Below are 18,097 nucleotides of genomic sequence, written 5' to 3'. Positions count from 1 at the left end.
CATTCCATGCAAAGGTTATTTTAATTGTTTCTTTAATAAACACGAAACATCTTGTGTTTGAGCATTTTGAAAACACAAAGTGTCTCTTTCCTTAGTCTTATTGTCTCTGTGTTGTGGGATTTTCCTTTTCAGATTCCGGTGCAGCTGCCTCCTCACTAGCCCTCACCTCATCATCAGTCGCTGCTTCTACTACTACTTCTAATTATGCAAATTCCATGTGGGGGGCGGGCTCAGGCAGCCAGGCCTCCTCTCAGGGCAGGGAGAAGGTGATTGTTGATGGCAACGACCTGGAGGAGTGGCCGAGCATCGCTGGCGGTGACGGGGGTGGAGCTTCAGTCACCGTGGCTGGTGGGGGCAGCAGCAACAACGGAATGCCTGTGAACAGCAGCATCAGTGCCTCTGGCAACCAATCCTCACCCACTTCCTCGTTCTCTTTGCCCAATGAATGTATGCAGTCGTCCAGTGGCGTGGCGTGGGGGACGGCTGCCTCCCAGGGTCATCTTGGAGGAGGGAATGCAGCAGCTTCAGCTGGGCCCCTGCTACAGCAGCCCTCCTCACTTTCCAAAGCCTCCACTGTGCCAGGGAGCCATGACGCCGGTGGCCCCATTGATGGCAGCAGTGGGATTCCAGGTGCCAACTTCAACCCAAATGCCAACCCTTCGGCCTGGCCTGCCCTGGTGCAGCAGGATGGGCCCACCTCTGCAGGAGAAGGAGGCCCGTCTTCCTTCCATCACCAGGGCTCTGGAGGGTCTTTGTCTGCCAACAACCCTGCCTCCCTGGGCCTGGGGCTGGGAGCCGGGGCAGTCGGGGTGCTGGGGGGTCACCCACCTTTATCTGTGAATCAATCAAGCGCCCATCAGCACCAACTTCACCAAATGCAATCCAGAGACAGAGAGATGGGAGGGGGGAAGTGGGAGAGTGGATCAGCAGGACCAAAAATGGCAGGGGGGGAGGGGATTGGGGGAGGAATGGACTGTGGTGTGGGAGGAGGAGGGGTCAGCGGGGGAGACCACAGCCTCGCCTCCTCTTGGAGAGGCCAGCCTTCTTACCCTGCTGCTAACTCCAAAACGGGTGCCTCAAGGACTGATGGATGGGAGGGTGGAGGAAGTGGTGCAGGGGGATTCGGAGCTGCTGAAGGGGATAACGGGACCTCGGGTTGGGGGTATCCAGGTTCCGCCAGTGGGGTTAACGCTTGGGGCAGTGCTGGAAGTGGGGGAAATGGTGGTCAAACCTCCGGGGTATCTCAGGGAGGGTGGGGGTCATCAGGAGTAGGAGGAGAGAGAGGGTCAGGTGGAGACTGGGGTGGGAACTCCACAGGTATGGGGGGAGCTAATCCAGGAGGGGAGGGACTGGGTGGAGCCTGCAGCAGTAACAGCAGTAGCAGTGGGGGCAGCACCACTGGCAACCCCCCTGCCACCTCCTCTTCTTCCCCTACAGCCACTACTATGACCAGAGCTTGGGACAATCAGAAGGGAGAGAGTGAAACGGGGGAATGGGGTGGGGGAGTCGGAGGACAGGGAGGAAGGGGAGGGTCTTCGTCCAGCGGTGGGAATTCAAGAAGTGGGAGTGGTCCTAACAGCAGCCACAGTCACCGGACCCACCGCCCGGCACCTAATGCTGAAGCTGCCTTACAGAACCTGCTCAGTCGGTCTGACCTGGACCCACGGGTCCTGTCTAACACCGGCTGGGGGCAGACACAGATCCGACAAAACACAGCCTGGGACGTTGAAGCAAGTGGAGGAGGAAGTAGAGGGGGATCGTCATCATCAGCTACATCCAAACATGCATCGTCTCTCGGTTCCTCTTCTCAGTATTCTGGTGGTCCCAGAGCTATGATCACTGATCCTGTGGGTCCAGGGGCCAATCCTCCCCTTGCTCCCTCTGCTGGGTCCTCTGGGGAGGGCTGGGAGAGCAGCAGCAACAGTAGCAGTAGCGGGGCCTCTCTCTCTGGGAGGGCCCCTTTGACTTCAGGCCCCAACACAAGGAATCTTGGCGTCTCACAATCTGGGTCAGTGACCACCACTGGAGCTGGAATGGGATCAGGGGCACTTGGAACGGGACATTGCCAGCAGGGGAAGGCCACAGGCTGGGGTGGAGCAGGGATGGGATCTGGGAATGGCCAGCAGGCCAAAGGGTGGGGGAAAGAGGAATGGAGGGACAACAGGGGAGGAAATGGAGGAGGTTGGGGTGATCTTGGACAACAGGGTAATCCAGCAAGTGGAAGCTGGGGAGGGAGTCAGGAGGAGAAAGGGACAGGGGGATGGAAAGAGATGGGAAGGGATGGAGGAGGAAGTGGGTGGGGTTCAGGACAGAGAGCTGGGGCAGGTGGGGACTGGGGAGAGAAAGAGTCCAAATCAAACAGTGGAGGAGGGGGATGGGAGGATGAGAGGAAAGGTGGGGGAGGAAACTCAGGTGGGGATTCAGATGTTGGGGCATGGGGGAGCTGGGATGAGGGTGCACCCCGGAGGACCTGGGGGGCTGGAGGCACAGGGGGAGGAGGGAGTGGAGGAGGGGGAATGGGTGGAGTCGGAGACATGGGGTCCAAAGCCCATCAAAGTTGGGGTGGAGGGAATGGCGGAGGAAACAAAACGCACCAGATGCCAAACAGCCAGTCGGGCTCCATCAAAGGCCCACAGGCACAACTGCAACAGCAACAATCACAGCCCCGCAATCAGCATCCACAGCAGCAGCAAGCGCTGGACCAAGGGGCTATGCAAGGGGGCTGGGGGCGGAAACCCGTCTCCCAAGCCCAGAATCAGAACCAAAGCTCAGGCTGGACCTCGGGGCCCATTCCCGGCGGCCCAGGAGGAAGTGGAAGTGGATCTGAACCGAGTGGCTGGGAGGAACCCTCTCCGCAGTCCATAAGCAGGAAGAATGAGATAGATGATGGAACATCAGCATGGGGAGACCCAACCCATTACAACTACAAGCCGGTCAACCTGTGGGATAAGAACAGCGCCCCCGCTGGCCAGCAGCAGCTAGGCCAGGGTCAGGCTCAGCAGCAGCAGGGCCCTCCGGTGCAGCAACAGCCCAGCAGACAGGCTGCAGGACTTGGGGGCAACAGAGACATCAACACTGGACCTGGGAAACCCACAGCTATGGGTAAAATACTTGAAGAGCTGTTCTGTCATGTTTTTTCAGCACAGTCATTTGTTATGCTGAAATTTTCACAGTAGCCATTTGTTATTTTGTTAAATTCAGTTTTTCCCACCATTGAATGTTCAGTAAGACTAGGGGCACACCGAGCTGACATCAGAGATGTATTGCCAGCTGAGGCTGATGATGATCGCTTTGCATCTTCTCATGTCTCTAAGATTTGTCCTTGAACACACTGCAGAGATTATAACTGTTCTCTGCAAACTCACTCTGCATGAGTGCCAGTTTTTTTATATAATGTTATATGAACTGAGAATACATCACGTCTAATTAGAAGCTGCAACTTGCACTTCAGTTGTCAGCTCTTGAACCTTTGCCTTTGGTAGATTTGTTTTCCACAACTAGCTAGCAATTGGTAGCTGATAACAGCACAAAAAACTTGCGTTTCCCTTCACGTGACCTGATTTGCTAAGGCTGAACAGCCAATCAGAAAGCTCTCTCTCATTGATGGCTTCTGCTGCTGACTCAGCATGCTGAATCGGCTGGGAACCTGCTGAGGAGAGCTGAATAGGGCTGAAGGTGCATGGAACATTGCACAAACTGCAGGCGATCATTGGTCACAGACCAGGGCCAGCAGCCGACTGTAGGCTTTCTGTGTCAGGGTACTAACAGGGAGAGACAAACCACTTTATAATTGGCCTCTCGTTTCCTGGTGCTCCCTGCCAAGCAGGAAGGGCTGGGTAGGACACTGTTTTATCAACCAACCATGACAGCTTGCATATCCCTAAATTCACCAGTCACGATTTTATCAGATAACAACATTTAAAAAATGGGAACTCTAGACAATGGCTGGGTATTTTCCAAAGTTTCTGGGCTCAAATCTGGAGTCTGGACATTGGGATTGGGCCTTTATCTTGCTCAATTGAAGTAGCTTTGTCTTATCTCTATAGATGACTGTGTATGTGGGATTTCTGTCAGTTGTTTGCACTATAACATGTCTTGTCTTTGTGTCTGTCCAGGTCCATCAGGTTGGGGTGGTACTTCTCCCACCAGCCCTACAGTAGATAATGGCACGGCGGCCTGGGGAAAGCCCAGTGACCCTCCTACCAATTGGGGAGACCCTGACGACGCTACAGGGAAGACCTCGGGCTGGGGCAACCCATCTCCCAACCCCATTAAACCTGGTTAGAAAATAAAGGAAAAGCTATGGCATATACAGACATGAGACAGCGGAAAGTGCCAGTGTCCAGTATACAGTGCATACTGGACATTGGCATGCCTGGACACACATTATGGAGCTGCTTATTGCTTATGCATGATGTGGCAATGGCATTAAGCATGACCTTTTCTGTTTTACCTGCAGGTTCAAAGTCTATGCAAGATGGCTGGGGGGAGAATGATGGCTCTGTGGCTGCCTCGCGTCACTCGAGCTGGGAGGAAGAGGAGGAGGGAGGGGGAATGTGGAACAGCACTGGCTCCCAGGGAAGTGGTTCTTCCTGGGGACAAGGAAGCAACGGGGGCTGGGGACAGGGCCACGCTGGAAAGAAGCCCAATAACAAGGTGGGCTCCTTTGGGAAAATAAAGCTAAATTGCCTCTTAATGTCAATCTTACTTATTTCCTTGGTTTCTGGTTTGCCCTCTGAAGGAAAAATGAAAGAATAAATAATAGAAAAATTAAATCAAAGCGAGACCTTTAGTTTGTATTCGTTGACAATCCAGTGTAAAATGAAAAAAGGAAAGTTTCACATTAAGTTCAACCAGGACTACCACCTGAAAGTTGGTGATTAGACCTCATAGAGCTCCACAGTCGACTCAGAAGATGGAGTTGAAGAGTCAAGGTGTTTTTTTTTTGTTGTTGTTTTTTTTTTGTGTTAAATTTTAAATTTTTCTATTCTTTCCTATCCTTTTAGAACATTAGATTGATTAACAGGTGAATTGCAAAGGACAGTACTGAAGCCCATGGCCACTCTTACTCAGTTTGTGTCATAGGACATAAATAAAGCCCATGATCAACATGAAAACGTGCAAGTGCACAAAATGAAGATATAGCTACAGAACATATTGAAAGGCTCACTCTGAGTCAATTCTGGAATTTGTGCAGTTGGGTGCAGCCCAAGGTTCAGTAGTTATGCTTCAGCAAAAATCTTTGGAGATTTGGGAATAATATCTATTTTTTCATCAGGGTCCTCTGAAGCCTGGTGGAGGAGACTCATGGATGAACCCCATCAACAGACAGTTCTCTAACATGGGGCTGCTGGTAAGACAGAGGATTTATTATTATTTTACTTATCACCCTAGTGCTATTACAGCAAGTCAAGGGGAGGGAATTCCCTCAGCAAAACGCTGGTACTATGACAAGGAAGTTCATATATTACAGACAGTCCTGTTTGGAAAATTATTTGATGGTGGGACTGTTGTTGAAAGTCTTTGAATGTATTCTGGATTTCCTACAACCAACTAATAATTTCTTGGTATCCTGAGACTTGGATGTGTAGGTGTTGGTGAGATAGTGAGCCACGTGTCAGCGGATTTCGTAAGTGTGAGCCTATCTGGGTCAGTGGCAGGGTTGCTGTATCACACCAGTCATGGTGATGATCTGAGGAAAAACGTCACTTGTGTTGAGCTGTTGCTGTCTGGATTTTCCCCACCGCAGGTGTGCGCAGAGATCAACACTGTTGATACCGCGGTTAAGTGGGAGGGAAAAAAAACATTTGTTTTCATACAAAAGGTGCAGGGCGGACATGAAGGATCCTTGTTAAAAACCACAGGCTTACTTTTTCTTGTTTGTGGAGGCTAGATGTACATAAGCCATTTTTAATTGCAGCAAAGTGTTTGCCTTACAGTTAATTTCATTTGAGATTATCTATTGTTTTCATTTGTAAGTTAAATTGTTTAATCTGCAGTGTGATGAGGATGTCTCAATGCATAGAAATAATCTAGTAACTGTTTTATAAAGGCAATACTTAGATGCACTTTGAAATTTTAAAGATTAGATATCTGGCCAATGAAGAAACACTAAAAAAAAATACAAATGTACTACTCAGATTACGATTAGCACCTCTAATAATAAATAGCTTAATTGTGAAAAAGAAATCAAATTAAAACCACAAAATAGAAAATGGACACTGATGTTGGGACAATAAGTTGATTATTATCTACATAATCAACGGTTTTAGTCATTTATCACATAAAAATCCCAAATGTGCAGATTCCAGCTTTCTCTAAAATGCTAAGATTGTCTTTCTGTTCTTCATTCATATCATTATAAAGTCAGTACTTTGTTTTTTGGCTGCGGCTCAGAATACAGAAGGGACTGGAAGATATCACTTTGGCCTATGCTAACTTCCCATCAGCCTTTGTCATTGTTTTTACACATTGTAGACTGAATAATTAAAACTATAAGGAAAAATATCAGTTTAATGGACAATGAAAAGAATCATTAGCTGCATCCATGTTTGTCCGGGCCCTTGATGCAACTGTGACGATCAGGCTTACAAGCTACAGTTTGCAGGCATTTAGCTGGTGGTTGTTTCCTACCTGATGATGATGTTGATGATGACTATGATGACTATGATGACGATGGTGACCTTTTCTGCTGGATAGGGTGATGATCCCAGCGGCCGAAACATAGACTTGGCTCCAGGTTCTCTCCAGGAGAAGAAGATGGACGGAGAGAAGAGAGGCATGGGAATGAACGATTACAACGGAGAGCTGAGAAAGGGAGGAAGAGGAGGGGGCATGGCTTACCGCTCACCCGGCTCCAAAGAGGCGGGACCTGGGGACGCTGGATCCTACTACGAAAAGGTGCTAGCTTACTGTCAAGTTAACGGCCTCTCTTTGTCTTTTATGTGCTTCTCATGTCTAGTTAACTTTTTGTCTTTGACCGCTGCAGTCTTTTCCTCTTTCCTGCAGTGATTCACCTTCTTTGACTTTCTCTTTTCCTTTCACGTCTGCCCCATTTCTCCTTGTCTCGACATCCCCCAACCCAACACTCCCACCACCACCACCACTCTAATTGGGCACCTTCCATTGGCTGTCGCTGTGACAGGCTTTGCCTTTCACCAATCAGGATGGGTGCCTTGGGGAGGAGGGTCCTTCCTCTCTGTACTCTCCACCCACTGTCTACAAGTCCCATCCCCTCTTCAACCACACTATCCCCCTTAGACAAGTAAGATTGCGCTCCTCTTGTTTCTGTCCTGCCATCTTTACTTCATAGAAATCCTTATAGATTTCCATTCTTTCATAAGATAATCACACAAATATAACCCCAAATTATCCTCATCTGTTGATGTCGTCTTGTGTATCAGTATGTGTTGTGTGTCTCCCCCCTCTGTGGCCAGTTCTGCGATGTGTTTTTAATTTTCGGTTTTGATCTTAGGGCGGTCACAATATGTTCGGCAGCGGTGGAGGGATGGCCCAGTCAAGACAGCCAAGTGTCCCACCCATAAACCAGTCCCCAGGGATACGAGCGCAAGTGCCTCATCAGTTCCTGTCACCACAGGTAATAAAACTGTATTTTGATGTTCGATATTTCTCTGTTCTCCAAAAACATTTTTACATCTACAACATCTACATGAGACCTTTCTTTCTAAGCTGTTGAACTGAGATCCAAATGTAAGCATTGTGGCATTGTTAGCATTATCTGTGGAGAGTTGAATCGAGCGCAACTGGATGACTGGGAACCCTCAGACATTGTTAGCATTAGCGCCTTCTGAAAATCGTAGGAGGTACTTAATTTATACATAGTAAGTGGGGTATAACAACATACTGTTTCTGTGAAATTATGAATACAACAAAGCCATGCTGTTTACATGGAGAAAACTGCTGACCATAGTAGAGTTTGCATTGTGGGTCCAAGCGCCCTTGGCTTGCTCTCTTGGCACAGGAGTGTGATGTTAAAAGCATTTGACACTGGGCAGCATCAGGCTCATAGCCCAGTTCCCTTAACCACATTGATATTTTCGAGTTATTATGTTTTTTCCCTCTACAGCATTGTTACTTAACAGCAGTGACACAGCAAGAAAATACAACTAGTCCAAAACTGGGAGCAAACAGGAACTGGTGCTAGATCTGGTTCTAGTCATTGTTTGTGTCTCAACCAGCTTACAGGAAACGGGAATAATAGTAGTAACAACAGACAAAGACAAATGACACTACAGATTTTATTTCTATTTCTATTTATTTTAGTTTTATTTTTTTGCAGATTGGATCATGGTTGTAGCTCCGTTCCCTCAAACACAGTGATGTTTTCTTCTCGTTACTTTTCATGCCCTCAACCTACCGTTGAACCTCATCCTTGTATTTGCTCCACGGTACCATGTTTTTCTCCATTAGGCTTCTTGAGATGCTGAACAGCCAACAACAAAACACATCTAGTGGAAGTGAAAGTGGAACACAGGACCTTTTGTGATAAAAATAAATAAATAGATAAATAAATAAATAAAATGTACTATTTTTCACCTTGAGAGAAATGCCAAAAGATATGGTACCGTTGCAGTGGAAAAGTAGTGTTTATTATGAAATAGTTGGATCTTCACATCACCAGTTTTATCACCTCATGTAAATACACCTACTATTGATGGCATAATTTGATAAACCTTCAAGAATGACTGTCAAGGAAGTCAAGTTTCCAGAAATCTCTTTTGATTCTTTGTGCTGTGGGTTTTGTGGAAGAAGAGGTAATTGTCTGGTTCTTGAGTTTTCTCAGCCGGCTGCATGTGTGGCTTCTGGTAGTCAGTGCAGTCCCCAGAGACCAGAGTCACTCTTCAGCACCTCATTGATCATGTTCCCTGCTTGTTTCTAAGGAATACAATTATGTGAAACTCATGTGGTTTTCCAGGAATTGGATCTATTTCACCTACTCACTCAGGTTGGGTCAGTTGTTAACACCGGCTAATAAGAACACCAAAGATAATCAATGTCAATGCCAGGGGAGTGGGAGGCTAATGTCGTTGCTAGTGGTTACGGCTCTGAAGCATTGCATGCTCCAGGTTTCCGTGGTAACAGGTGTGCCCGCTGCTGCATGTGTCTCCAGGTGCCAGGCTCCATGCTGAAGCAGATGCCCCCTCCCAGTGGGAGCGTGGGGGGTGTCGGCGGCATGGGAGGAGTGGCAGGAGTCGGGGGAGGTGTGTTCCCTCCACAGCTGTCGCCCCAGCACATCGCCATGCTCAGCAGCATCTACCCACCTCACATCCAGTTTCAGCTGGTGAGGAACAGCTCAGTACTTTTTTTAATATCTCACTGCAGATCTGGCATGTCTTGCACAAATGTGCAAAAAGAAAATTGTGGTATAGAGAGGCTTAAGATAGTCTCACATTTTTTTTGTTTTGTGAGATAAAATACACCATTATGCATCACTTTTCTGAATATTGAAACTCCTGTGCCCTTACTAATTAAAAAAAGAAAGCCTCTAGGTCTTAGGAAGTTAAGTGCACATAGAAATTTTGTCTCGCATTCTGACATTTTTGCCATTAAGAATCATCATAATTTTTTTTAATGGAATTTCTAATTTGAAACTGTAGGAACCTTGTCATTATCAAATATATTGCCAGGATCATAGTTAATCTCAAAATGAATTTGTGTTGCCATAATTGTGTTCCACATAAGGACCCTGCAATGTAAATGTACTGAGATAAAACTGATTCGACATGGTTATCAGCTGTAGTATCGCAGCTTAACCTTTTGTTGTAGCTCTGACTCATTGCAGAAATGTTATGATCACAAACACTCCTTTGAGGGAAGCAACACTGGTTTAGTTAACACATGCATTGTCTGTGCATAGATCGGAAAAAAAAAAAAAAAAACAAAACACATGGAACACCATCATAGTGCATCTGCAACAGAATGATGGAGTGATTGTTCATTCTCTTCGTGCTCTAAATTTGAAATGAATGAAAATTGCTTTGGCAAGTAGCAATCAATGCATTAAGCGTGATGTCACGGCACATATCCAAAGCCTAATGCAATATAATGGTGGTTACCTTCACTTGTCACGCATCATGCTTTCATTTCTGTAACTTGCTGTTTTACTTATTTCCGTTTCTACCTCTTTGAATTTTCTCCTTCCTTGGTTCCCTCAGGCCTGTCAGCTCCTCCTCCAGCAGCAGCAGCCTCAGCAACAACAGCAGCAGCTGCTGCAAAGCCAGAGGAAGTTCACGCAGAACGTACGCCAGCAGGCCGACCCTCAACAGGTGCACATACGTCACATCACACGCTCCCTCAAGTCCATTTCCTCCTAACACATCATGGATGACTACAGCGTTAACCACAAGTTTTTTCCGTCCTGCTGACTGGTGTGTTGTGGTGCCTCCTCAGCTGGCCAGGATCATGGCGGTGTTGCAGCAGCAGAGGCAGCAGCAGCAGATCGGGGGTGTTGGTGGCAGCTCCAAACTCTCCCCCTCCCACCTCGGTGGAGGAGGCGTAGGGGGTCCCAAACTGCCTGGGGCTGACTCCCTGCCCCACCCTGGACTGGCAGGATCTGTGGCAGACCTGCATCCGAAAACACATGGGCCATACTCTGGTGAGCTTTTGGCCTGTTAATTTTAATCAGAATAAAGCTTGTGAGATTGTATTAAATTTGAAATCTCGTTGCAGTTCATTTTGGCAACATCTTTGGTGCTGTGGTGGTTTCGCACAGCACTTATAAGAGATCATTTGTCAATTAGAAAACATTTTTGATTAAAAACTGGGATGTTGTTGCCTAATATTTGCTCTGAATACAATGATTTTTTTATTTTTTATTTTTTTTCGTATATAATTTGCAGCCAAACATAACACTGATCAAGTGACTCCAGACGATTTGAAACTGAAGAGGTTTTGTTGTAAATGTCTATTTTCATTCTCTTCTGATATAGCAGCAGCTAACCAGTTCTTGCACTACTTTCTCCAAGCCAACCACTGTTGCTGCAGCTAGAAACATGACATGTATCACTTCCTGTGTAGCAGAATGACTTTTTCTAAGTAAAAAAAAAAAAACAAAAAACAACAACAGACACCAAACAGGACATTTAAAACCTTTGATGAATTGCGTGTAGATTATCACTATTGTACTCTATTGAGTCAGCAATTGATAAGTAAGGTATCCTTTGTTCATCCCTCTAGGAAAATTTGTTCTCTGCATTTGATCAAACCCAAGTATTAGGATAGTAGCAAAATTCACATTTATTTAGAGATTATGTTGCACATACTTAACTTCAAATTTAAAACAGTAATGACCTTTATGATTTTAAGAGTATTTATAATTCCTTTCTCTTTCTGCCTGTGAACAGGTTTTAGTTCAGGGGTGAACCTGCCTGGTCTGGACCTGGGAGGTCCTGTGGTGGGGGGTGCAGGGTCCATGAAGGACCTGGGAGGGCAACAGTCCCGTTTCAAATGGATGATGGAGGGACACTCACCCCCTGACCCCACCCCACCTGAGAGCACGCTCCACAAAAATGGTAAGATATGTTTTTTTTTTTCCTCTTAGTGGTGAGGGACAGAGTGAGGCGACTGTGAGCAGAAAGCTTGGCACATAGTTTGTGAATGAGATCACACCTGTAGTCACATGTCAGGGTGAATAGCTGTTCCCCCATCTGTTGTTAGATGATGTAATGTATCCTCACCTGCCACCCCCGTCGTAGGTCCTGTTACCCCCATGAAGATGCCAGGGGGCTCGCCCTACTCTCAGTATGACATGCTGGTTGGAGACGGGCTGGGTGATCACTGGCATCGCACTCCCGGCAACAAGATGGGCTCCAAGGCTACCACCGCGCCCAGCTGGCCCCCTGGTGAGTGACTCAGGATACAGAATTCTGTTTGACCATCATTCACCCAAACATGTTGGTCATGAACAAACAGCTGCAGTGAGGGCCTGGCTATAGATGAGAGGGAGGAATGTCATATACATAAGCCCCAAAACAAGTCCTTAACATGCATCAGAGTTTGTGGGAAAGGAAAAGTATTACTGAGTATCATAGTCACTGTGTACTTGCAGATCAGGGATGCTACATGCCTGAAAAGTCTGGAAATATATGGAAATGAATCAGGTATTTTCAGGTCATGAAAAGTGTAGGAATTGTGCAGAAAAGTTTGGATATATGTTCAAAAATGTTATTGTACAGTCCCGATATGACACATTTTCTATGGTGTTTGACCCTTGTCACGTCACACATTCTGATGGGTGCTGCTCTGAATATAATCCTCCACCAGAGAGATATGTTAGAGTTAGCATGACTGTCTCCTCATACTAAAATACCAGATATACTGTATCAAAATCATCAAATCACAGTGGAAAAAGTGTGTAATTTTTAGTCTGAACCAATCTAGGAACCCTGGTAGGATGATAATACAGTGCAAATGTATTAGAGAAAAGAATGTTTGATAAAATTAAACACCTTTGTCATGCTTGTTATGAACCTTTATGCCAAAATGTTTTTTAAATTTTCTTTTTAGTGACATTCTGTCATCTCAACAATCCAGTTGTGCTTTCTTTTTGTTTTTAATTATGCAGTGAAAACGAATGAGCTTCTTATGTCCCATGTATTCAGTTCATAAGGCGTCACTGATGACTGTGTGTCACATTTACTTCACCTGAACTCTTTTCTCGATAAACTAACCTCAACATTAAATATTTGTGTCTTTTCCAGAGTTCCAGCCTGGCGTGCCCTGGAAGGGAATCGACCGAGTCGATCCCGAGTCTGACCCCTACATGACCCCAGGGAGCATGATGGGAAACACAGGGTCCCCCAGCCTCAATGACACTGAGCACCAGTTGCTACAAGACAATACTGGTAAGCACTGCAGAAGCACAACTCTGCCTTATACCAAAATATAATCATACTGTTAAATGTAATTTTCATCATTATTTATGTCGTATTGCTCTACCATTTTTCACATTGTTGTGCCCCGAGGTCACTATTTTTTCACCTGAACAAATTTGTATTCTTTCTTTTTTATTAGGGTCTTTTATCACTTTGTCATTTTGCCTTTTTTCACTTTGCAGATAAAGGGGTTTCTTAGGCTAGCCAGCTAGCAGATTCCTGTGCATGAATATGGATCGCATTATTTTGTTTTTATGAGAAATTTATTTAGGATCGTATCATTATTCCAATGCAGTTCAGGGTAGATTTAATCGTTGTCACTTCATCAGAATAGTTATGTTGGGTAAAGTGATGATGAAATGGTGCTTTGCCTCAGATTCCACCCCTCCCCTCAACACCTTGCTGCCTTCACCTGGTGCCTGGCCCTACAGTGCCTCAGACAGCCCCCTTAACAACGCACACAACTCAGGTAACACACACACACACACACACACACACACACCAGCCCATTTCAAATTCACTCATTTAGAGTAACAGCTTGTGTGCTTGCTTTTGGTTTTCCTTTTTCTCCCTCTTAAGTCTTTTCTTTCTTTGTCACAACCTGTAAATGAACAATTCTGAGTCAAGTATAACTGCCTTCACACTTCAGTTTTAATTGTCCTACACTTCCAGATGATTTTTGTTGTTTTGTTTTGTTTTGTTTTGATTTGTTTTGTGTGATATCTCAAATGATACAAACCTGATGTTTCTTAATCAGTGTAAATGACAAAACTCAGTCACATGGACATGCAGTATAAAATCATATGTCAAGACCCGCAGTTTACATGTGACTTGTATATTAATGTTAGAATTACCAGTAATTCATAAGTAATTAGTCTGAGTTCATTTATTTCCTGTTTCCCTCACAGCAAAGTACACAGACTACAAGACCAGCTGGCCTCCGGAGCCCATCGGACACAACAAGTCGTGGAAAGCCAGTCGAGGCAGCAGCCAGACGCAACTGCCCCGCCCACCTCCAGGACTAGCCAATCAAAAGCAGCCGTCCCCTTGGTCAGGAGGAGCCCCGCGACTGGCTGCCAGGGGTTGGGGTGGCGGCTCAGGCACCACCGGTAATGCCCAGGCGCATTTCTCATGTTTTTTGTTGTTGCAAACTTGTGCTTCCTCCTTGTTCAGCTGCGCTTTCTGTTAAAATATTCAGCTGATGTAAATGTGCGCAAGAAGTGAAACATAAATTTGATTGCTCAGATGCAACACAGCACTCTTTTGAATTTAAGGCTTCATTCATATTTGATTTGGAGAAGCAGGTGGGCCACAGTGAAAGCAGCAAGGGAAAGTTATTCATCATTTATTGTGTTTGAAGCTGTGGGTAATGCACAGGAAGGAGTCTCAGAGTCTCAATCCGGTTTTCTGTCGTCTGCTCTCTTGCCACAGGCTCCACCTGGAGTGATGGTAGCTCCAGGGGAAGCTGCTGGTTGGTGCTCAGCAATCTCACACCACAGGTATACACACACAAACACACACACATGCATCTTGCAGAATGCATCATCCATGACCATGTATTTTCGTTCAGTTCAGGCAAGTGAATTTCCATTTCCATCAGATAAGTTAAGGTTATTTTTTTCATGTGGAACTCTGCTTACCTTACATAAAGGCTGCCAGACTCGAATAATTTCACTTCATGCATTTACTCACATCCCTCATTCCTCTAAGCTCAAGGCAGTTCATCTTGTGTCTCCCTGCAGATTGACGGCTCCACCCTGAGGACCATCTGCATGCAGCACGGCCCCCTGCTGACCTTTCACCTCGGCCTGACCCAGGGCACCGCTCTGATTCGCTACAACTCCAAGCAGGAAGCAGCCAAGGCCCAGAGCGCGCTGCACATGTAAGACTCAGGAGCGACACATTTTTAACTTATAATTTATAATGTCTCAGGCAACACTGATGCTGAGAAACTTGGAAGGATGATGACACTGGTTGGCCTGATGGTGGCACTGTAATTTAAAAAGAAAAATGTCAAACTTTGAAAGTGCTGGTCTGCCAATTTGGTCATGCCTACATGGATAGAGATATTTTTGAAAATGAACCTTTATTCCTGTTTTTACTGACGTAAACTGAGAAATGAAAAACTCCATCCACAAGTAGGCATAGTGTTTTTCGAAAATGCCTAAAATGCTCAAGTCTTCGTTGTGTGAGTATAAAAGATGCTGAAGTGTGACTGGAGCAATTTGTTGACGTCACTGAGTCACAAATGCAAGTAGAAATGCGGTTAAAAATGTCATAATAACGTTAAGCTGTCAGATAATAACAAGAGTCTATATGGACAGACGATGAGTCAGCTCCTGTTAACAGTAACCAATGAATACAGAGTAAAGGCTGAAAGCTGCAGTGGCATGAGGCCAGCCGTTCTGCAGTAAACATGAGCAATGAAGCAAAATCAGCCCTAAGTTTTCACGTCCACGTAGTAAAATGCTTTTAGCATGTGGACAGTGAAAACAGCATTTTAAAAAAAAATCTCCTGGAGGCAAACCTTGAAAGCCTTGTTTACTCATTGGCCCAAGATGTCCCAGCACCCTTAGGTGATGACTCGGGTATTTACTTACGCAGGTGTTTGTTTCTGTCTGAATGACTGAGTGTTTTGTGTCGACCAGGTGCGTTCTGGGTAACACCACCATCTTGGCGGAGTTTGTGAGCGATGAGGAAGTGGCTCGTTACATTGCACATTCCCAGGCCGGAGGAGGAGGGAGCGGAGGGACGACAGCCACCTCTCCGGGCTCCGGGCCGGCGGCAGCCTTGGCAGTGGGGGCCAACGGTAACAGTGGGACTGCTGAGAGGGGAGCAGGTGGAAGCGGCGCCGGAGCAGGAGGAGGAGTAGAAGGAGGCTCCGCAGCCGGAGCTGCAGGAAACGGAGGCGCGGCTCCTTCTGGCTCCAGCTGGCAGAGTCTCGACGGTACAGGCAGCTCCTCGGACCCGTCTGCCACCCAGGGGCCCGGCCTGGGCATCTTTGCCCAGTGGAGCAGCAACGGGGCCGGAGTGGGCGGGGCCGGAGGCGTGGAGGCCGGGCGGCAGGGTCTGTGGGGAGGGATGGGTGGGATGGGCGGAGCAGGGTACCCCAGCAGTAGCCTTTGGGGGTCCCCCGCCCTGGAGGACCGCCACCAGATGGGCAGTCCTGCCTCGCTGCTGCCAGGAGACCTGCTGGGTGGAGGGGCAGACTCCATCTGAGGCCAACTGACTTACTCACACACACACACACACACACACACACACACACGACCATGCTCACTCTGTATTTACTTACACACAGAGATGACATGAATTCCAACTACACTGGTCACCATGCAGATACACACACACACACACACACACACACAACATAAACACATAGTATATGCACACATTATCTTCACACATGCATTCACCCGTATAACTTTAAATGAAGACGACAGCAAAACTTGAACCGGGGGAAAAAGGTGAAACCATCAAACTCTTAGGACTCAACTGGATAGCTCTTGTCTTTTTACTCCAAGTCCCACCATCCGCATTCAGAGACCCGATCACTCAGGCATGCACTGTAGACAGGCTCAGCCAGAGTCGTACATGAACAAGTTTAGCTATTGCTGTTTTTAGTGTGCCACAGTTTTTTTGTTTTTGTATTACTATTTAATGGTTGAATCTCAAAAAAATTCAGACTTGCGGACTGAGCCCCCCCTGTAGACCTGGCTGGCGTGCTTCTCAAAGTTCTCAAAGTTTTGGAAGCCAGAGAGTGGGAACGGGTCTGGAGTTTGGAGAAAATTCGGGACAGCCCCCACACTACTGAGTCAAAAGGAACATCAGCAACCCCTTCCCCCCACCCTGCCGCCCGACATCTGGAAACGGAGAGCATTTTTAGCTAGGTACCGACACCTCTACCTTGGTAGAAATACGCCATCAACATGGCACCCAGGGTGAAAAACAAAAACAAAACAAAACAAAAAAAACAACATTAGCCAAACTTGCACTATATATGCCTCTGGGTTTGTTGACACATCCGCCAGAATCCCTCCATTTTTTGACACAGAGCTACAAACACAAACTGCTACACAGAAACCCTCAACAGGACGACAAAATGTTACAACAGCAGTGGCCTTGGCCCGCCTCAACACGTCAGAAACACACCCCCTTCTCACCAGTTACACACTGCTCTTATATTTGACAAGCAAAATTGTATCTCCTTGTCGTATGTACGTCAATTGTTTATTGTTTTTTCTGTTTAAAACAAACTAAAAAAAAAAAAAAGCGAGAAAACAAGAAGAAATATGTGGAACATTGTGGAAAAATCCAGAGATGTCCTTTTTTTGCCCTTCAAACACTGACCTCGTTATTTTATTTTTTTCTTACTCGAGAAATCAAGTTGGTTATTATATATTGTCATGATGATGATAATTATGACTATGATCACTTATTTACTCGCTGTACAAGGTGCCCTCCTGCCTGCCTGTGTGTGCATGAAAGGAGCAATGACAGTATGATGTGTGGAGGAGGACGTGATGAAGATGACGACGATGACGATGATATCAGGAGTGTCTGTGTTATTGCTACAATGGTGAATGTTTTTTGTTTTTGTTTTTCTTGTCCATGAGAGATTCATGAATCGTGTGTGCGAGTGTGTGTGTGTATGTACGTGCTTTTGAACACTTATCTGCGCCAGTCAGGGAAGTGAATAAATGTTAATCTGACAGCTTGCATCATGTATGAGTGTGTGTGTGTGTGTGTCTGAGTCTTGTGTAGGTGAAACGTTCAAGAACATTGGCACTAATGCATATGTCTCTTAAGTTGTGTTTTTTAGCAGCATTTTGTTCCTGTTTTATATATATTTTTTGTCCAAATGCAATAAGAGAGTGTTTTTTTTTTCTGTTTTGTTTTTGTTTTTAAGACAAAGCAACCAACTGAAGGCATTTTGTATTAAGATGCCAAATCCTACCCATACCAAGCTGAGCTGGAACAGTGTTTTACAGACACGTTAAAAGACGTTACCTGTTTTGTTTTGCTGTTGTTGTTTTTTTTTTTTTCCTTTCGTTATTGTGTATCAATTTAAATTAAGTCAGTCTTTATTATCACTCCTGTTAAGGATGTTTTTTTGTTTATTTCAGATGTTACAAAAAGAAAAAAAAGAGGAGAGGAAATTAATTTAACGCAGAAAAGAACAAGATAATAAAGGTTGAATTGAA

At 45.9% G+C, this 18,097-nt stretch overlaps 1 protein-coding gene across 2 annotated transcripts in view; it reads left to right on the top strand.

The window, feature by feature from the left end:
- Positions 1-18,097, top strand: part of tnrc6ba (trinucleotide repeat containing adaptor 6Ba) — a 23,628-nt gene extending 5,531 nt beyond the window's left edge. Inside the window, exons 5-22 of one of the 2 annotated variants that reach the window (XM_030077260.1) lie at positions 133-3,102; positions 4,116-4,280; positions 4,460-4,656; positions 5,279-5,353; positions 6,700-6,900; positions 7,145-7,264; positions 7,475-7,597; positions 9,131-9,301; positions 10,176-10,286; positions 10,411-10,615; positions 11,364-11,531; positions 11,715-11,861; positions 12,720-12,863; positions 13,270-13,362; positions 13,802-14,002; positions 14,325-14,392; positions 14,636-14,775; positions 15,542-18,097. In XM_030077260.1, the coding sequence (XP_029933120.1) occupies positions 133-3,102; positions 4,116-4,280; positions 4,460-4,656; positions 5,279-5,353; positions 6,700-6,900; positions 7,145-7,264; positions 7,475-7,597; positions 9,131-9,301; positions 10,176-10,286; positions 10,411-10,615; positions 11,364-11,531; positions 11,715-11,861; positions 12,720-12,863; positions 13,270-13,362; positions 13,802-14,002; positions 14,325-14,392; positions 14,636-14,775; positions 15,542-16,112 (5,870 nt within the window). In that variant the 3' untranslated portion in view covers positions 16,113-18,097. The remainder of the gene's footprint in view (positions 1-132; positions 3,103-4,115; positions 4,281-4,459; positions 4,657-5,278; positions 5,354-6,699; positions 6,901-7,144; positions 7,265-7,474; positions 7,598-9,130; positions 9,302-10,175; positions 10,287-10,410; positions 10,616-11,363; positions 11,532-11,714; positions 11,862-12,719; positions 12,864-13,269; positions 13,363-13,801; positions 14,003-14,324; positions 14,393-14,635; positions 14,776-15,541) is intronic. The other variant, XM_030077261.1, reaches the window with a different exon arrangement.

This window comes from Myripristis murdjan, chromosome 19 (genome assembly GCF_902150065.1).
Source record: "Myripristis murdjan chromosome 19, fMyrMur1.1, whole genome shotgun sequence".
Taxonomy (NCBI): domain Eukaryota; kingdom Metazoa; phylum Chordata; class Actinopteri; order Holocentriformes; family Holocentridae; genus Myripristis; species Myripristis murdjan.
Note: the sequence above shows the minus strand (reverse complement) of the source record. Positions and strands in the feature narration are given on the sequence as shown.